The 14,982-nt window shown below is 35.5% G+C and overlaps 1 protein-coding gene across 3 annotated transcripts in view; it reads left to right on the top strand.

The window, feature by feature from the left end:
* The window catches only part of AIMP1 (aminoacyl tRNA synthetase complex interacting multifunctional protein 1), a 31,948-nt gene that overhangs the window by 13,861 nt on the left and 3,105 nt on the right, over nt 1-14,982 (top strand). For all 3 annotated transcript variants that reach the window (XM_003205496.4, XM_019614679.2, XM_010709801.3), the window contains exons 2-6: nt 4,904-5,037; nt 5,744-5,857; nt 7,890-8,045; nt 9,454-9,665; nt 11,518-11,686. In XM_003205496.4, the coding sequence (XP_003205544.1) occupies nt 4,904-5,037; nt 5,744-5,857; nt 7,890-8,045; nt 9,454-9,665; nt 11,518-11,686 (785 nt within the window). The remainder of the gene's footprint in view (nt 1-4,903; nt 5,038-5,743; nt 5,858-7,889; nt 8,046-9,453; nt 9,666-11,517; nt 11,687-14,982) is intronic.

Genomic DNA, 14,982 nt, shown 5'->3' with positions numbered 1-14,982 from the left:
AAGGTGAAATGAAATTAGACATTGCAAATCTTATCCAAAAGTATTTACAGTATCAGGTCTAGAATAGTTTATCAGAGATAAGGAGGAGACAATAAGAGAAAATATGTTGTAAAGCATGAATTCTGCCTCTGTTTTAAGTTGTCCCATATTCTCATTTCTCAGGAACATCTTTATTGTGGTGATCTTTCAATTGAGCAAAAGATAGCATACCTTCACTCTCCTTTTTGATCACTACTGTTCCTTAGTTTGCAGAATAAAAAGGTGTGATGTGAGATTCTTAAATCTGTTTTGCTGTGTGTCCTGACAGTTCATGGAAGTGCAAAGCACAAGAAAGCAGAATCTGGCGAACAGCTGGCATGTTCTGTTACATTTATGGGTTTTTGTGAGATTGTCTGCCAGAAATGACCATTTCAGAAAAAGATGCTCGGAGAGAAGTCTTTGAACACACTTCGTGCAGAAACAAAAAGGTTGTTGATACTTGTCTTTTACAGAAAGTAGAATATGTTGCAATACAAGCTGAAACTCTTGGCACATCTTGAGACATCTCATGAAAGAAACAAAGCAGTTTCATTTGAGAACTACTTGAAACTCAAGATCAAAAGCTTAAGAAGAAAAATTGCCGTAAACATATTTTGCTTTGGAGAAATTTTGTTACCTTTGTGTTGTTGGTAACTCTTAGAATAAGGTTGATCCCACAGGTTCTGCTTTGTAATGGCAAGCTTTAATGTGAATAGAGCATTTCAACCAAAAAACAAACTTATTTCTATCAACAGTTGTTTTTTGTTTGTTGTGTTTCACACCAATGACCAGCTGAACTTCTCTCCCAGCTGCTGTTATACAGCAGTTTCTCTTTTCTTGCATCCCTTTCTCCCAGAGACACAACCAGCATTGCTCAGGGTTCGGCTCCGGCCAGCGGCAGGTCTGCTTCGGAGCCTGATGCAGCGAGCTCTGCCAGTTCAGCCTCTGATTGTCTTTGGGTGAGTGAGTATAGGTATGAGAGAGAAAGAGGTGAGAAGCAGGCAGTTGGGATAATGTGTTTTGACATTATTTGTGGCAAAATTTGACATTTCCTTTGTCTCAACATATGCCCAAGTGCAAATGGGATGTGTTTGGTTGCGTTGCACCAAGACCTGTAAGAAAGAATAAGGATGAAAAATAAAATGCCTGTTAAGAGTGTAAAACTTACTGACTTTGAAGTGGTAAAATAAAAGCTATCTTGCCATTACGGATATACTCAGTGCATACACAGGGAACAGCAGACTGTAGTTCAGATCTCATACAGTTAGCAATCTTTCTTTGTGTGCTGACATTAAAAAGCATTGCAAGATAAGTTGAGAGCTTTAAAATACTGGCTTAAAAAAAAAAACAAAACACAAACTTGCAGCTGGAAAATGGAATGCTTAGAGCTAATTATTGTAGGTTTTGGGAGTCAGTTGGCTTCCAATTTCTGTTTTTTGGTTAAATGATTGCTTTTCCATAGCGAAAAGTAATTGGTTCCATGTCTGGACCATGGATAGATTCCAAAAACAATTTTTAGTTTGTTCTAAATCTTGTCATTAATTTTATGGGGGGTTTGGCTTTTTGTTTCTTTAGGAAACAGATAATATAGAAGAGTAAGGTGCCACAAAGTTTAGATTTTTAGTCCCTTATTGGTCTCTTCACTTTTTTTTTATCTGAATGTAGTCTGATGTCTAAACTAATGCTGATAAACTAGCATAAAACATGGGCATTTGGGGGTAGTTTGTGCTATATGGGTAATATTGATTTATAGTCGAAAGCCTTCCACTTTTTGGAACCTTCTGCATTGGGTGTTTTTTGAAAACAGATGCCTGTTTTATTATACTAGGGGACTGCAAATACTTTGCAGACCACAAAGAGCAGTGCTTTCTGTTGAACTAGAAAGATAGACAGCACTTTATAGTCAGGAAATAGAATGATGAGAAATTAAACAATCTTTTCATACTAATACAACCCTTACAATTATTTGTGAAGTTAGATATTTCGTTTGGTTGTTGAGTTCCATTACTGGGAAATGGTTGGTTTGGAGGCAGCACTAAAGATCTTGTGGGTAACAAAGTAGGAATCGGAGCATTGAGGTTAAGCAGTTTATCTTAGCTAAACGCACCCAGGTAATTCTAGGCAGCTACTCTTGTCAGAAGGTTTGTCCCACTGCTATGGCTACTCAGGACTTGTTTTTCTCAACTGTTTTACCCTATCTTAGGGTAAGGAAAGCAGCTCATAAGACACAACTGTAAGAAGTGACTTTACTTTCGGTTGGCTCAAATGTTTTCTGTAACAAAAACATGCAATAATCAAATGAAAATCTATCTGTAAGAAGTTAAGATTCTTTTCTTTGATCTATATTGTTCAATTTTCTTATAGTTTGTACATCACCAGTCATTTTTCTTCTGGGATGGATGGAATAACAGAGGGCAAAGGAAATAAGGAATGGGAAAAAACACTGCGGAGTGTAGACTTCGATTGTTCCAATAGTAACAATTCTAATGTGCTTTGTTTTGTAGCAAGGGTGGATCTTAAAGAAACAAAATTGTGCCCTTTTTGGATACAGTTTTATCACACTGCTTTATGGATTCACGTGCCTGCACAGCACTTCATTTCGGCCCGTTGGCTCTTTATGTTAGTATCGGAAATACCTATTCCTTGTGTTATTGCAATAGAGGTCTACAGAAATTTATTTGACAAGTGGGAAAATGTCTACCCATTGTAATCAGGTAACTTTATTTCCAGATCTTCAGTTCGTTAGCCAACTTGGCTAAAACCTGTAAAATGTACCAATTCCATTCACTTTGAAGTTTTAGTAGCATCTCTGTTGTTGTTGGCAGAGTTTCTCCTGTTAGTATTGTGTTCCCCTGAGAGAGCATGTAGCTTGTGAGAGTTCTTATTGGTATGCAGACAGTAATACCCCAGGCTTTGTGCTGTGCTATAATATTTTTATGTTTGTTTCCAGTTGACATCTAAATCGGTAACTTATTGGAGTCACTTGAAATGCCTGGTTTTCTTTCAGACCTCAGAAATAATGGATTCTGCATGCTACACGTGGAAAAAATATTTTCTCAATGCAGAGATGTTTGAATATTAAAATTACTTCAGTTGTCCTGAGGAGATGGTCCTTACCACTTCTTTCTCCATAAGTTTTTCTTGCTTTTAAAGAAGAAATCTCTTGGACTGGCAGGGAGTGAGATAACAATAATACTTTTGTCTTATGAAATAGATTTGTGTAAAAAACAGGCTTGCATTGCATAAGATTACAAAGAAGGAAAAATATATTCATTCACCACTTGCAGGAAGATTAAAACATGTGTACCATCTGCTTAGACTACAGTCTCTTTGTGAATTTTGCATTGAGAACTTTTAATTGCACTACTGGCTACCAATTCAGTGTCACCTTTGATAGTTTGCTCAAAAAAAAAAAGGGGGGGGGGAAGAGTGCTATGTAGCTGCTACATAGCTCTGAGTTCTTATGTAGTTGTAGATAGGGCATGAAATGTTAAGCTGCCAGTGAGAGTACAGCTAGAGTGCTGCATTAATGTTATGGAAAGTGTGATTGTGCCTGTTTACCTTTGAGTTATTTTTAAGCTGTTTTGTCAGCCCTGTGGCTTCTGCTGCAAATCCAGCAGGGAGTATTCATATGTTAAAAACAGTCTTATGTCGCAGTGTCAGAGTAATCTCACAATAAAATGGGATCCTTTCTTGCCAATTTGATACAAGAAAAGGCTTTTAGGGGCTTTGGTAAAGGTTTGGGAGCCAACGCAGTGATACGGATCACTGTTTTCTTACTAGGTCTTCCCTCTGTTGCATTTGATGTGTAAATTCACAGGAATTATATTACTGTTACTTGTGAAAATTGCCAAGGCATCTTTTTCTTCCCACTTAGAATGTTTTCTTGGTTGATTTGTGGATAAGGCTGTTGTCAATACAGAATATTTTATCCTGTAGGTACTGGACAGAGGGTAAAAGCACAATCTATTGCAGGTATGAGTGTCTGTGTTTCATCATTCTGTTGATCATATTTGAGCCTTTAAATTTAGATGCAAATGGTACAAGGAAAGAAGTGGACCATACTTCATAGGGTTCAACAAATTAAGATTTCACACAAGGCATTGCTTGTTTCTGGAGCAGTAGAGAAAGCCAATAAAAGAAGTAGGATGTCCTGAAGGAAAATTAGGCAGCATTTGTTTGTTTTTACACTTAACTGTTGTTTTGTATTTCCTGTTCCTTGAATTTGTTATGTGGGTGACTGGCCTTCCATTTCAGTGGAAACAAAATAAGGCTAACAAAATCAGTGCTAAAATAAAAACTGAAGCTAGAAACCTGCAGTAAAAGTTGCATTAATCAGAGATGAATGTAAATGCTGATGAGTTCTGTTGGAAAAAAAAAGTAATTCCTTAATGTATGTGTATCCACAATGTACAAAGAATTCAGTACATTCTGAATCAGTTTATTAGAGAGTTTTGTAAATTTGAGATGTTTCTATTTTCTTTTAATGAAATTCTGAGTGCAGTTAATTTTTCCAATAAAATGAGGAAACGTTTTATAGTGTAACCTTTTCCCTTCTATTTCCCTTTTTTTTTGTGTGTATTAATACATACATATCTTTAGACCTTTCTCATTCAGAAGGTAGAATTTTACCTGTTTTATCAGGCAAGAAGATGTTTTCTGCAGTAGGAAGAAAAGTTGCTTTTCTTCTCCAATACTTAAAAGCAGCTGTCAAACATTAATTTTGCTTTTTGTTTGAGCTTTGATTCAGGAGGTAGAAGCCCATTTTGTTTGAATTGCAGATTTTCTTACTTAGCAGCTGATTTCAGAACTGCTTCTTGTGGTAAGAGATGGGACATTAATTATCAATTAAGAAGTAATTAATTTTAAACTCTTGTTTGTCTAGGTTTTTAGCCCGTTTCTTGATGAAGATGGCAGCTAACAATGCAGTGCTGAACAGACTGGAGCAGAAGGGTGCAGAGGCTGATCAAGTTATTGAATACCTCAAACAGCAAATTGCCCTGCTCAAAGAGAAAGCTAGTAAGGAATTCTGTCTTACAATAAACTTGTTAACCAGATGGTTAAAATGAAATGCTCATAGGAAAAAATTGAAGAACATGAACAACTTCATTAATGCTGTCAGCCCTTTAAGTTCTCAGAGATAAAGCTTGTAATCGTAGCACCTCTTCACTGCCTTGTGGTTTGTGAGTTTCTTGAAGCTGCTTATTCTGAAATGCAAAAGCATGGATGAAAGAGTAATGACATAAACAGATTATGGGAATTTGATAAGACACTTCTCATTTTTTAGGGATGAAAGGCATTTGGGACTGATGTGAGACTTATGCTTTGGCATGCTTCTATTGCTGCTTTTCACCATTATGGGATTCTCTTGTGTGTATCATAGTGCCGAATTTGATAGTTCATACAAATCAGCATCAGTGAACGAAGATGTTCCATATTACAAACATGCGCAAACTTGTTTTAGTAGTTTTCTTGGAATTTCCTCTTAGGAATCAATTTAGGAGACTGAAAAAGTAGTATATTGAAAGGTAACTCAAGTATATAAGTATTGTGGATTTTTTTTAAAACAAGTTTCAGCCAATGAAAAAGCAGATTCCTAAATACAGCTAGTAATATACTCTTTTAAGGTTTTTTGATGCTTGGCACATCAGGTTTCTTTCTTTTTTTTTTAACAAAAATCCTAATTATTCAAACATATTGTTTTTAACATTGTGTGAACTTCTAGTCTTGCAGGCATCTCTCCGAGAAGAGAAGAAGCTCCGTGTGGAAAATGCAAAACTGAAGAAAGAAATTGAAGGGCTGAAACAGGAGCTGATTCAGGCTGAAATTCGAAATGGAGGTGGGGACAAAAGTTCTGTCTTTGGGCAACAAAGATCTAGTTAGTTCTTATATGTGTGTAGTTAGTTCCTGAAGGGGATAAACTCTTTAGGGTGTGTTGTGATAGGATGAGGGGAAATGGTTTCAAATTAAAAGGGAAGATTTTGATTGGATATAATAAAAGCGTTTTTTATGTTAAGGGTGGTGAGACGCTGGAGCAGGTTGTCCAGAGAGGTAGTGGTGGGTGCCCCGTTCTTGGAGACAGCTGAGGTCAGGAGAGGCTCTGAGCAACCTGTTGGAGCTGTAGGTGTCACTATTCATTGCAGGGGAGTTGGCCAAATGAACTTTATAGCTTCCTTCCAATTCAGATGATTCCATGTCTTGTGCTATCTTCTTTTTCTTTTGGTATGTGTGTCTATGGCATCTCTTACAAACTCTGAATTTTCCTAGATTCAGTGTCTATTGCAAGGTACCTACTTCATACGCTTTAGTAAGCTGCAAGCATAATAGGTGTATGTGCCAAATCTTTATCAGATGTGGAACTGCCTCTTTGCATGGTCTTTTCTAACATCACCTTTTATAACTAGTCCCAATCTTGAATGATGTCAGTAAGTATTTATAATACTTTGAAAACTGATGAATATTTAACACTTAATGGTCTCATATTTGATCTAGCCTGACTGAAATCCCTATAGAAAATTATGTAATTGTTCAACAAACAGATGGACAATGACTTACTAGAAATCTGTGGCAATATAAAATTAGAAACTGTCTTGAATTTTTATCTAATGTTCTGGTAAGACCAGCCTTTCATTGCACTGTTTTTCCTTCTTTGCACTCTTCGGTTCAACTCAGTTCAGCTCACACCGTAAATTCTGTATTAGAAAAGGAAGAAGTGAAAATGAAGCATTACATATGTGGCATAGTTTCTTCAAAATTATTTTGAAATAAAGCCTCTTCCACGTTAAACAAATATTAGTATTTTTACCCAAACGTCAGTGTTATAAATTGGGTAAGGTAGTACCCAGTGTGGATAGATGCTAGCGTTCAACCAGAGTGACTTTTACTGCAAAACAACACATTAAGTTTTCAAAAAGTCTAGTGTTTTATAAATTCATGGTATTCTTTTTCTCCTTCTGAAAATAAAACCTTCGCATGTACTAAACCACATAATTAGTTGATATTTCTGTGGTCTGTTATTCTGTATGTTACTTCATAAGTGGGTATGGTTTATTTGGCAAAACTTGTTTTAGGCTGTAGAGTGAAGTTCTGAGGTGCATAGTTCTTGTTTTTCAAGATGGGGTTATACTAAAGTAAAGTAAGCAAATATTTTGCTTCACATCTTGTTTTTTGTCTAGTTTTTCTGAAAGCCAGTAGAAATAAATTCAGATATTCTATTTTGAATTAAACTTGTATGTTCTAGCTTGCAAGTCTGAAGCATTTGAACAAAAAAATCGAGACAAATATAGAATTTTTGAGATACTGTCTTTCCACAAGAAGCAATTGAGATGGCAAGTAGCTGTGCAACAAAATCTCAAATTCAAATATTTAAAAAAAATAAGTAATTGGTGCAAATCGTTTGTGTTGAAGAGAGCACAATTCTTCAGAAAAGTTATTAAATAATTAAAAAGTGTGTATGCAGCATGTAGAACTATAGTGACACAACATTTGTCACTGTAGTCGATCACTAATGATTACACAGTGCAATGATGTGTTAAGTGAGATATTTGAAGAGTGTGAGGTAGAAGAAATGGGTTTCTAAAGCTTGATCTGGTGAGATAAATAGTAAGGTGGGTAGCATTTTTCCCAATTCAAAAAAAAAGTATGTAGTCAAAGGCTTCATTCTTGTCATCAGAATAAGTCATCAGAATAACTGCATATACAGTAAGTTCTGTTGTTGGATTTGTAATGCACTTGACTGCTCATTAGTTGTGAGTTTTTAGGGGTTTAAAGCAAAATTTTCACATCTCTTCTTGATTTATACTGGAAACTTAAAGTGTGGTGTTTCTCCGAGTTTTTGCACCCCTTCTAATTTATATATTCTAAATTCTTAGTAAAACAGGTCACAGTTCCTTCTGGTACAACTGTTTCTACAGCTTCATTTTCAGAAGATGTTCCACAACCCACAGCAGTTGCATCATCTGGTTCCAAAGATCACATTAAAGGTGAAGATGAAGAAAAGAAAAAGAAGGAAAAAGTAGAAAAAAAAGGTATTTTGCTTTTTCTTAATTGCGATAGACATGAAAATTGTTGGATTTGTGCTTTTACATCGTTCTGGGTAGTGGCAAAAAAAATAAAATGCTCATGATCACATGAAGAAGAGTCATGTGCTAACTCTTAAAGCCACAGAAGAACTTGTAGCTAGCAAAGACTGTGAAAGTGCAAGTTCTTAAGTGAGATACACCAAATTTCTTTTAATATAACTGAACTCCCCTTTAAAAAGTTACAACTATATTTACACAGAAACAAGCCCCACCTCCCAAAACCAAACATAATTTATCTTTAATTACATGTACCTGTAGTACACATAATTATATTTTGCTGTAATTGTTAGCACTTTTGATCATACATAAACTAAAATAGATTTGAAGAGCCATTACTTAATTTAAACAAAAACAAAAATATAGAATAATGAAGGAAAAAATCGGTTTTTTTTTCCCCAAGTGTTTGAGCACATGATATAATCTCATCCTTGTACTGGACTAATGATAATGTAATTTTCTTCTCTGCCCCCACTCATAGGAAGGATAGCTTAGTTCACATCAGAGAAGGGAATTTGGCTTATGGTGATAGCTCAGTTTTCATGAATGTAAGAATGATGGACTTGCTTATTTTAACTTTTTTACATGTTTTTTTTATACCATATGTATCATTGTTCATTCTAATCATAAATGTCATTCAAACAAGATAGTCTGTATAAACTGGATATAACTTCCTTCTCACGAAAAAATTTCTAAAGTTGTGTGTAATACTGCTTCACTTCTGTTTTATGGTATACAGTGTATATGCAGGTGATAACAAACATCTGTTGTGACTGAGTAAATGCTGTTATCAGTGAAATTTCATGAGCTTTGAGCATACAGTTACAACAGTGTGTTTGTATTTGTGGAACAAGTAATGTCAGTTAAGGTCATCTGCAAGGGTTGCTTTGCAACTGTAATACTGCAGTTGCAGTGACTTAGAGCTAGCCCACCCTCAGGAGCAGTAGTTAAGCACTAGTAACCTCATTACTTGTCTTTGTCTAGCTTGGAGTTTTTCATGAAGCACCAAGGCAAACTTAATGGTAATTACAAATTATTGAAACTACTCTTGGGCTTATCAGTGTGGCCTTTGGCAGAGGGTACTTTGCACGTTAGCCATGTTTTAAATCTGAATGACTTCATTAAGAAAACAACTCTGCCTTAGGGTGGAACTCGTAGTAACAATCTAAATGGGAAGGTGTGAGATCATTCTTTTCTAGAAACTAGTAATAGAGGTGCTAAATTTTACTGTTTATTTGCATTTTGCACTGAATTTACGTTTGATTCTGAGATGGTAGCTCACTTTTCCCCTTGTAATTAGTAACATACATTAGTTTATGCTATTTTCTTTAATGTTTCTTGAACTAAATTTCAATAGGTGATAAGAAGGAGAAGAAACAGCAGCCAGCTGCTGGAAGTAGCGATTCAAAACCTGTAGATGTATCTCGTCTGGATCTTCGTGTTGGCTGCATTATTACTGCTGAAAAGCACCCAGATGCAGATTCGTTGTATGTTGAAAAGGTGGATGTTGGAGAAGCGAGCCCAAGGACCGTTGTCAGTGGTTTAGTGAAATATGTTCCCCTGGATCAGGTACTAACAATATTTGTCCATAAACCATACTTTCCTGAAGTATCTTGTGACCATTGACTGTTGTTTGTTAATAAAAGTGTGTTTTCATTCTGCTAAAAGATTTGTACAGTTAAAAACAAGAAGAGGTGAGAGTAGTCTTTAGCAAAAAAAAAAAAAAGTACCCATTCCTCATGTCAGTTTTTCTCCTTACAATGCTTCTGTCCTGGGACCTTATTCTGACTTTATTATGATACCTTTGGTATGCAATTTGCACCTAGATTAAACAGATCCCTGTTGATAGAAACATGCTTCCATTTGTGTCATTTTAAGAATAGAGATTTGCTCTCTTATTTTCAAATACAATTAATTTTTCTAGGGGAAAAAAAAACACATGGGCAAGGAGACACATGTTTACTGTTGTTGTTTAATCTGGTGGGCAGCTAAAAACCACACAGCCTCTTGCTTGTTGCCCCCCCATCACCATGCCCCAATGGGATGGGGGTGAGAATTGGTGGAGTAGGGGGAAAAAAGGGGAGAGAAAAGAAAAATAGAATTTGTGGGTTGAGGTAAAAACTATTTACTAATACACAAAAGGAAGAGAGAAATAATAGTAACAATAAGTGTGTGTGTGTGGGGGGGGGGAGGTTAAGGAATATCCCTTTGACCAGTTTATGTCAATTGTCCTGTTGCTATCCTCTCCCAGTTCCTTGTGTTCCCCTGGCCCTCTTGCTGGCATGGCAGTATGAGAAGTTGAAAAACTGAAATGTTCTTGGCTGTGTGCAGCACTGCTCAGCAACAACTAGAAGATTGGTGTGTTATCATTGTTTTTCTCCTAAAGCCAAAACATAACATCATACCAGGCACTGTGAAGAAAATCAGCTCTGCCTCAGCTGAAACCAGGACAACTGTTTGTGTCTTCTTCACCTGCTTTTCAGTAAAGCTGTGTTTGTAATAGAACTTGTTACATACTTACTGGGAAAGTGAGTCAGGTTTCTGCTCATTTTCTCTCTACCCAATCTTATCTATTGGAAAGTCCTCCAATTTATTTTGTGCTTGTTTTTTTGTTTCTCAACCTTTTCTATATTTTAAGCTTCTGCATACTCAAACTAGTGTAGATGAATTTTCTTAGTGAAATAGTATGGTTTTTTTATTGATTTGCCCCTCTCTATAAATTCTGAATTCATAATATAAGGTTATATTACAGTTCTTACAAAGGTCTCCATGTATTACAGCTCTTCTTTTCTTAGATGAATTAAAGCTTTTGCATTGTTAGAATGCATTTATTTAGGTCTGGCTTCTTTTTCTTCTACACAGGAGTTTGTTATTTTTCTGTAGACACTTTAAAGATTGAGCCATTTGTGATTTTTTAAAAAAAAAAAAAGCAAAAGGGAACAACTTGAAATAGCAATGTTATGGTTTTGGCTGATCATCTTGTTTTTTGTTGTTGTATAAAATGACTGTATGAATCTTGCTGGTTTTCTTACCATTTATCCATGAAATCTTTTGTTGCAGTACACTGAGAGTGTACTGAAGTGGTGTCTTAGGTCAAAAAAAGATGGAATGTGGGTGAAATGGTTTTATCTGGCTCTTGGACTTCTGTACTGCACACTTTGTAGGTTTTTTATAAGTGTCACAGTTCACCCTTTACTCCATGTTGAATGTTCACAAACTAACCCTTGAGCAGTTTAGATGTTCTCACTAGTGCAGTCATGAAAATTGTGCGTCTGTTGTTTTGTACTTGATGTTGAAGTATCTTCATTGTAATTCATTCTGTTAGAATGAAATCAGTCATTTCCTCCCTCTCCCCTCCACTCCAAAATGCCACAGCATGTGGCATTTAAGTACTCACATCCTTCTGTTTTCCTTCCCCAAGATGCAGAATCGGATGGCAGTACTGCTCTGTAACTTGAAGCCTGCGAAGATGAGAGGAGTAGTATCTCAAGCAATGGTGATGTGTGCCAGCTCCCCAGAAAAAGTGGAAATTCTGGCTCCCCCACCTGGGGCAGTAGCTGGGGACAGAATCACTTTTGAAGGTTTTCCAGGTAAGCAGTGGATACTTGGGAAATAAGGAAACTGAAGGAAATAGGAGACAGTTCACATTTGCAAAGGTGACATCACTTCTAAAGCAGAGAGAACAATATTTTAAGGCCAGTTCAATGTTAGTTGAAACCATCAGAACTTGTTATATTAAAACTCTTTATTAGCATGCTAGAATTTTGTGAATAAAGGACTGAAAATATTCAACCAAAAGTTTGAGAATACAGGGAAATACTCCTAAAAGTGATGCTGTGCTGTAGTATTAAAATTATTCAGTTACTTAAAAGCTAGTCTTAACAAGTGTTTCTGTTTTGCATATGTTTGAGCAAACACATTTTCTTGTTGTAAATAGCAAATATAAAGCATAGAAATATAAAGTAATTTATTCAGTGTCTCAGCTTAAGTTTCTGACTCCAGGCCCTACCTCTAGAAAAAGTGTCATAACTTTGTTGCTCAAAAATGTACTTTTTCTCTTATGTGTGAAGGATTATACTTTTGTTTTCAACATATAAACATATCAACCTCATTACTAAAACTGATGCTTGTCTAAAAATAAATATTTTGGTTGGCATATGATGATGAAAGCAATGTCCTATCCAATTTCTTAGGAAATGGGAGGAAAGCTAAATTTTCTTTGATTTAATGCTATGTTTGAAAATAGCTGAAGTATACTTTGTTTACTAAGAGTATCAATCTTGAAAATGAAAAATACTGCCTGTTTTAGAAAGACATGAAACTTGCTAGTTTAGATGTAGAACTGGTTAAGCTGGATGTGTGTAACACACTAAATTTTGAGGGGCTGCAGTAGTTGCAATGGCCAAATAGTAGGAATACCCATTCAAAGCTGTAGAGTAAACCCTGCTAATGGATAAACCCTACTATGTGAGATGTCATTTAATATCACTGCTCAGTTGCAATTGTTTATATTCTGAGACAGTTCGTAACTTTGAAATTTTAATCATTTACATTCTGATGTAATTTTTAAGAGTGGTTTTGAAGTGTAAACACTGAGTCATTGAAATGAAAATAGTAAGGACATCAAGGTCTGATTCTGGTTTCAAGTATGGAAGCTTATGAAGCAACTGGAGCAGCAGCTGTCTATCAAGCACACTGCAATCAATATGTTTTTTAAATCTGCTCTCCACCATACAAAGTATTAATGAGAAATAAGCTAATTTTCCTGTTGATTTTTTTTGTTAAAGAAATAGTGTCTTGTTTCTTCAGAGAAATTAACAATTAGTTTGAAGCTTGAGAATTTTCTTAAAATCACTTTCTGTGTTTTAGAGAGGAAAGATTTGCTAACTAATGCTGTGGTCTGGAGAAGTACTCTTGGCTTACTTAACGTCATTGTCCTCAGGGAAACTTTAACACCATTTTGTACTCTAATACATGAATCTTCAGGATCTGTTGGGTCTTTTCTGTGTTAAGAGCTTTACCAAATTTATATCAAACACGAGTGGAAAAGATCTGACTCACATAAGCCTGAGAAAAATTATTCGCTTGTCTGTAAACTATGCACTCCCACACAGGAATTGCTGTGTGAAAGCAATTACAGGAGCTTTCAAAGCTAACTAAGGAATCTTGCTGGTACCAGTATAATTGATGCTTTGGCAAAATTCTTAAATGCAAAAATGCCACAGGAACCGCAAGTTATTATGTAAGTTATTTGATATTAGTTCTGGTCTAAGAATCTAGCATTTTGATCAATATCTAGCTTTTAGAAATAAAAAATAAGGTGCTAATACTGGAGTGCAGTGCATAGTCTGTATTCAGCAGGTTTCTTTAACTATGCTATCTCTATATGGATACAATTGTGTGATTATATTCCATAGCAGGGTGAGCAGTATTAACATTTCATAAGGTCATTTCATAGGTGAGCTGTTACAGTGTGAAGAGGTTTCTTGCTTATTATGCTAATTTTTTCTGTAATATTTAAACTGTGAGACCAAATGACAAATTCAGCAAGAATTGAGCCCTTTTATTTGGTTCTTTTTATTTTATAGTGTGAAGCTCATTAAGCCATTGCAAGATGGAGTTTAATTTTTAGAAACCCTTCTAATGAATATTTTTGGAAGGGAAGAAAATGCAATGAGGGGAAAGCTTAGAAAAATGCACAGCTTAAATCTTGAGTAGTATTTACAATTGGTGCCTATACTGATGTAATATGAGCTCACCACAGATCCCAAGAGTTGATATGAAATTACAAATGAACTTATTAATATTCAAAATGTTTTTTATAATAAAGGTCAGATTTTGTTCTTAAAGGAAAAAAACTTTCTATATTTGACAAAGGAAGGAAATGCCCAATGGATTGTTTAACATTCAACTTAATGATTTTTATTTTGTATGCATTCACTGTGGTCTAAGTCCATCTTTGTGAACTTAAATATTGAACAGAATTTTAATTTTTGTGAAAATGCACATTTAGCTCCAAGCACTTAGCTTATTTTTTGTTTTTGTCTTAAATGTTACATGCACTACAGTTGAGAAGAACTTGAATACAATTAGCAAATTCTACGTAGGCAACAATAGTTTGCGTAACAAAAGTCGGTCTGGTGTGCTTCTCTGAGACAGTTGCAGGTATAGAAGCTACAGAAGTTAGAGCTGTCTGCAGGCTGAGGTAACTTAGTATTACAAGATTTGAGAATAGTAGTAGATTGCACCACTAAAAACCTTTAAAGAAGAAAATAAGAGAGGTTGGAATTAATGTGACTTGTTTACTTGTGTTGGTCAAAAGCCACTGAAGAATACTAGAAACTAAACATACCCCTTGTACTATAAGGCAGTGGGATTTTTCTCTTCCAGAGGACACTGATTAGTGGAAGAAGGAAGTATTTGACATTATACTTACCCAGAGAGCTTGTCATTTGCCCATAGGAACTTCTGGCTCCCCTGAGATAATCTCAGAGGGGATATATTACCTAGGATTGGTGGTTTTATTCTTGTTCTTGTTTTTTTTAAATGTATTTCTCACCTATAGGGGCACCTGCCAAATTTCTTTGATATAAGTTCTAAAAATACATTAATTCCTAAAATTAAGATATAGATAAAGCTGTGTCTTATTAAGCAATATATTGCTCTACATTATGTTATGGTCTGCGTCTGCTTAATTCTTAGAAATCCTTTTGCTTTTAGGTAAATTTTATAAATCAACAGCCAGCAACACTTTGATTTCTTTAGACAGGAGTTAAGGTCAGCTACTTTACAGTGCTTTTTCCTCTGAAAGAACATCATTTTGAGAGATGATCTGGAGACAGATTCTAAGTGGTCCCTAATTAAAATTAAAGCTTTTGTTTTGAGA

The sequence above is a fragment of the Meleagris gallopavo genome, chromosome 4, assembly GCF_000146605.3.
Source record: "Meleagris gallopavo isolate NT-WF06-2002-E0010 breed Aviagen turkey brand Nicholas breeding stock chromosome 4, Turkey_5.1, whole genome shotgun sequence".
Classification (NCBI taxonomy): Eukaryota; Metazoa; Chordata; class Aves; order Galliformes; family Phasianidae; genus Meleagris; species Meleagris gallopavo.
This window is presented reverse-complemented; position numbering and strand designations above follow the sequence as displayed.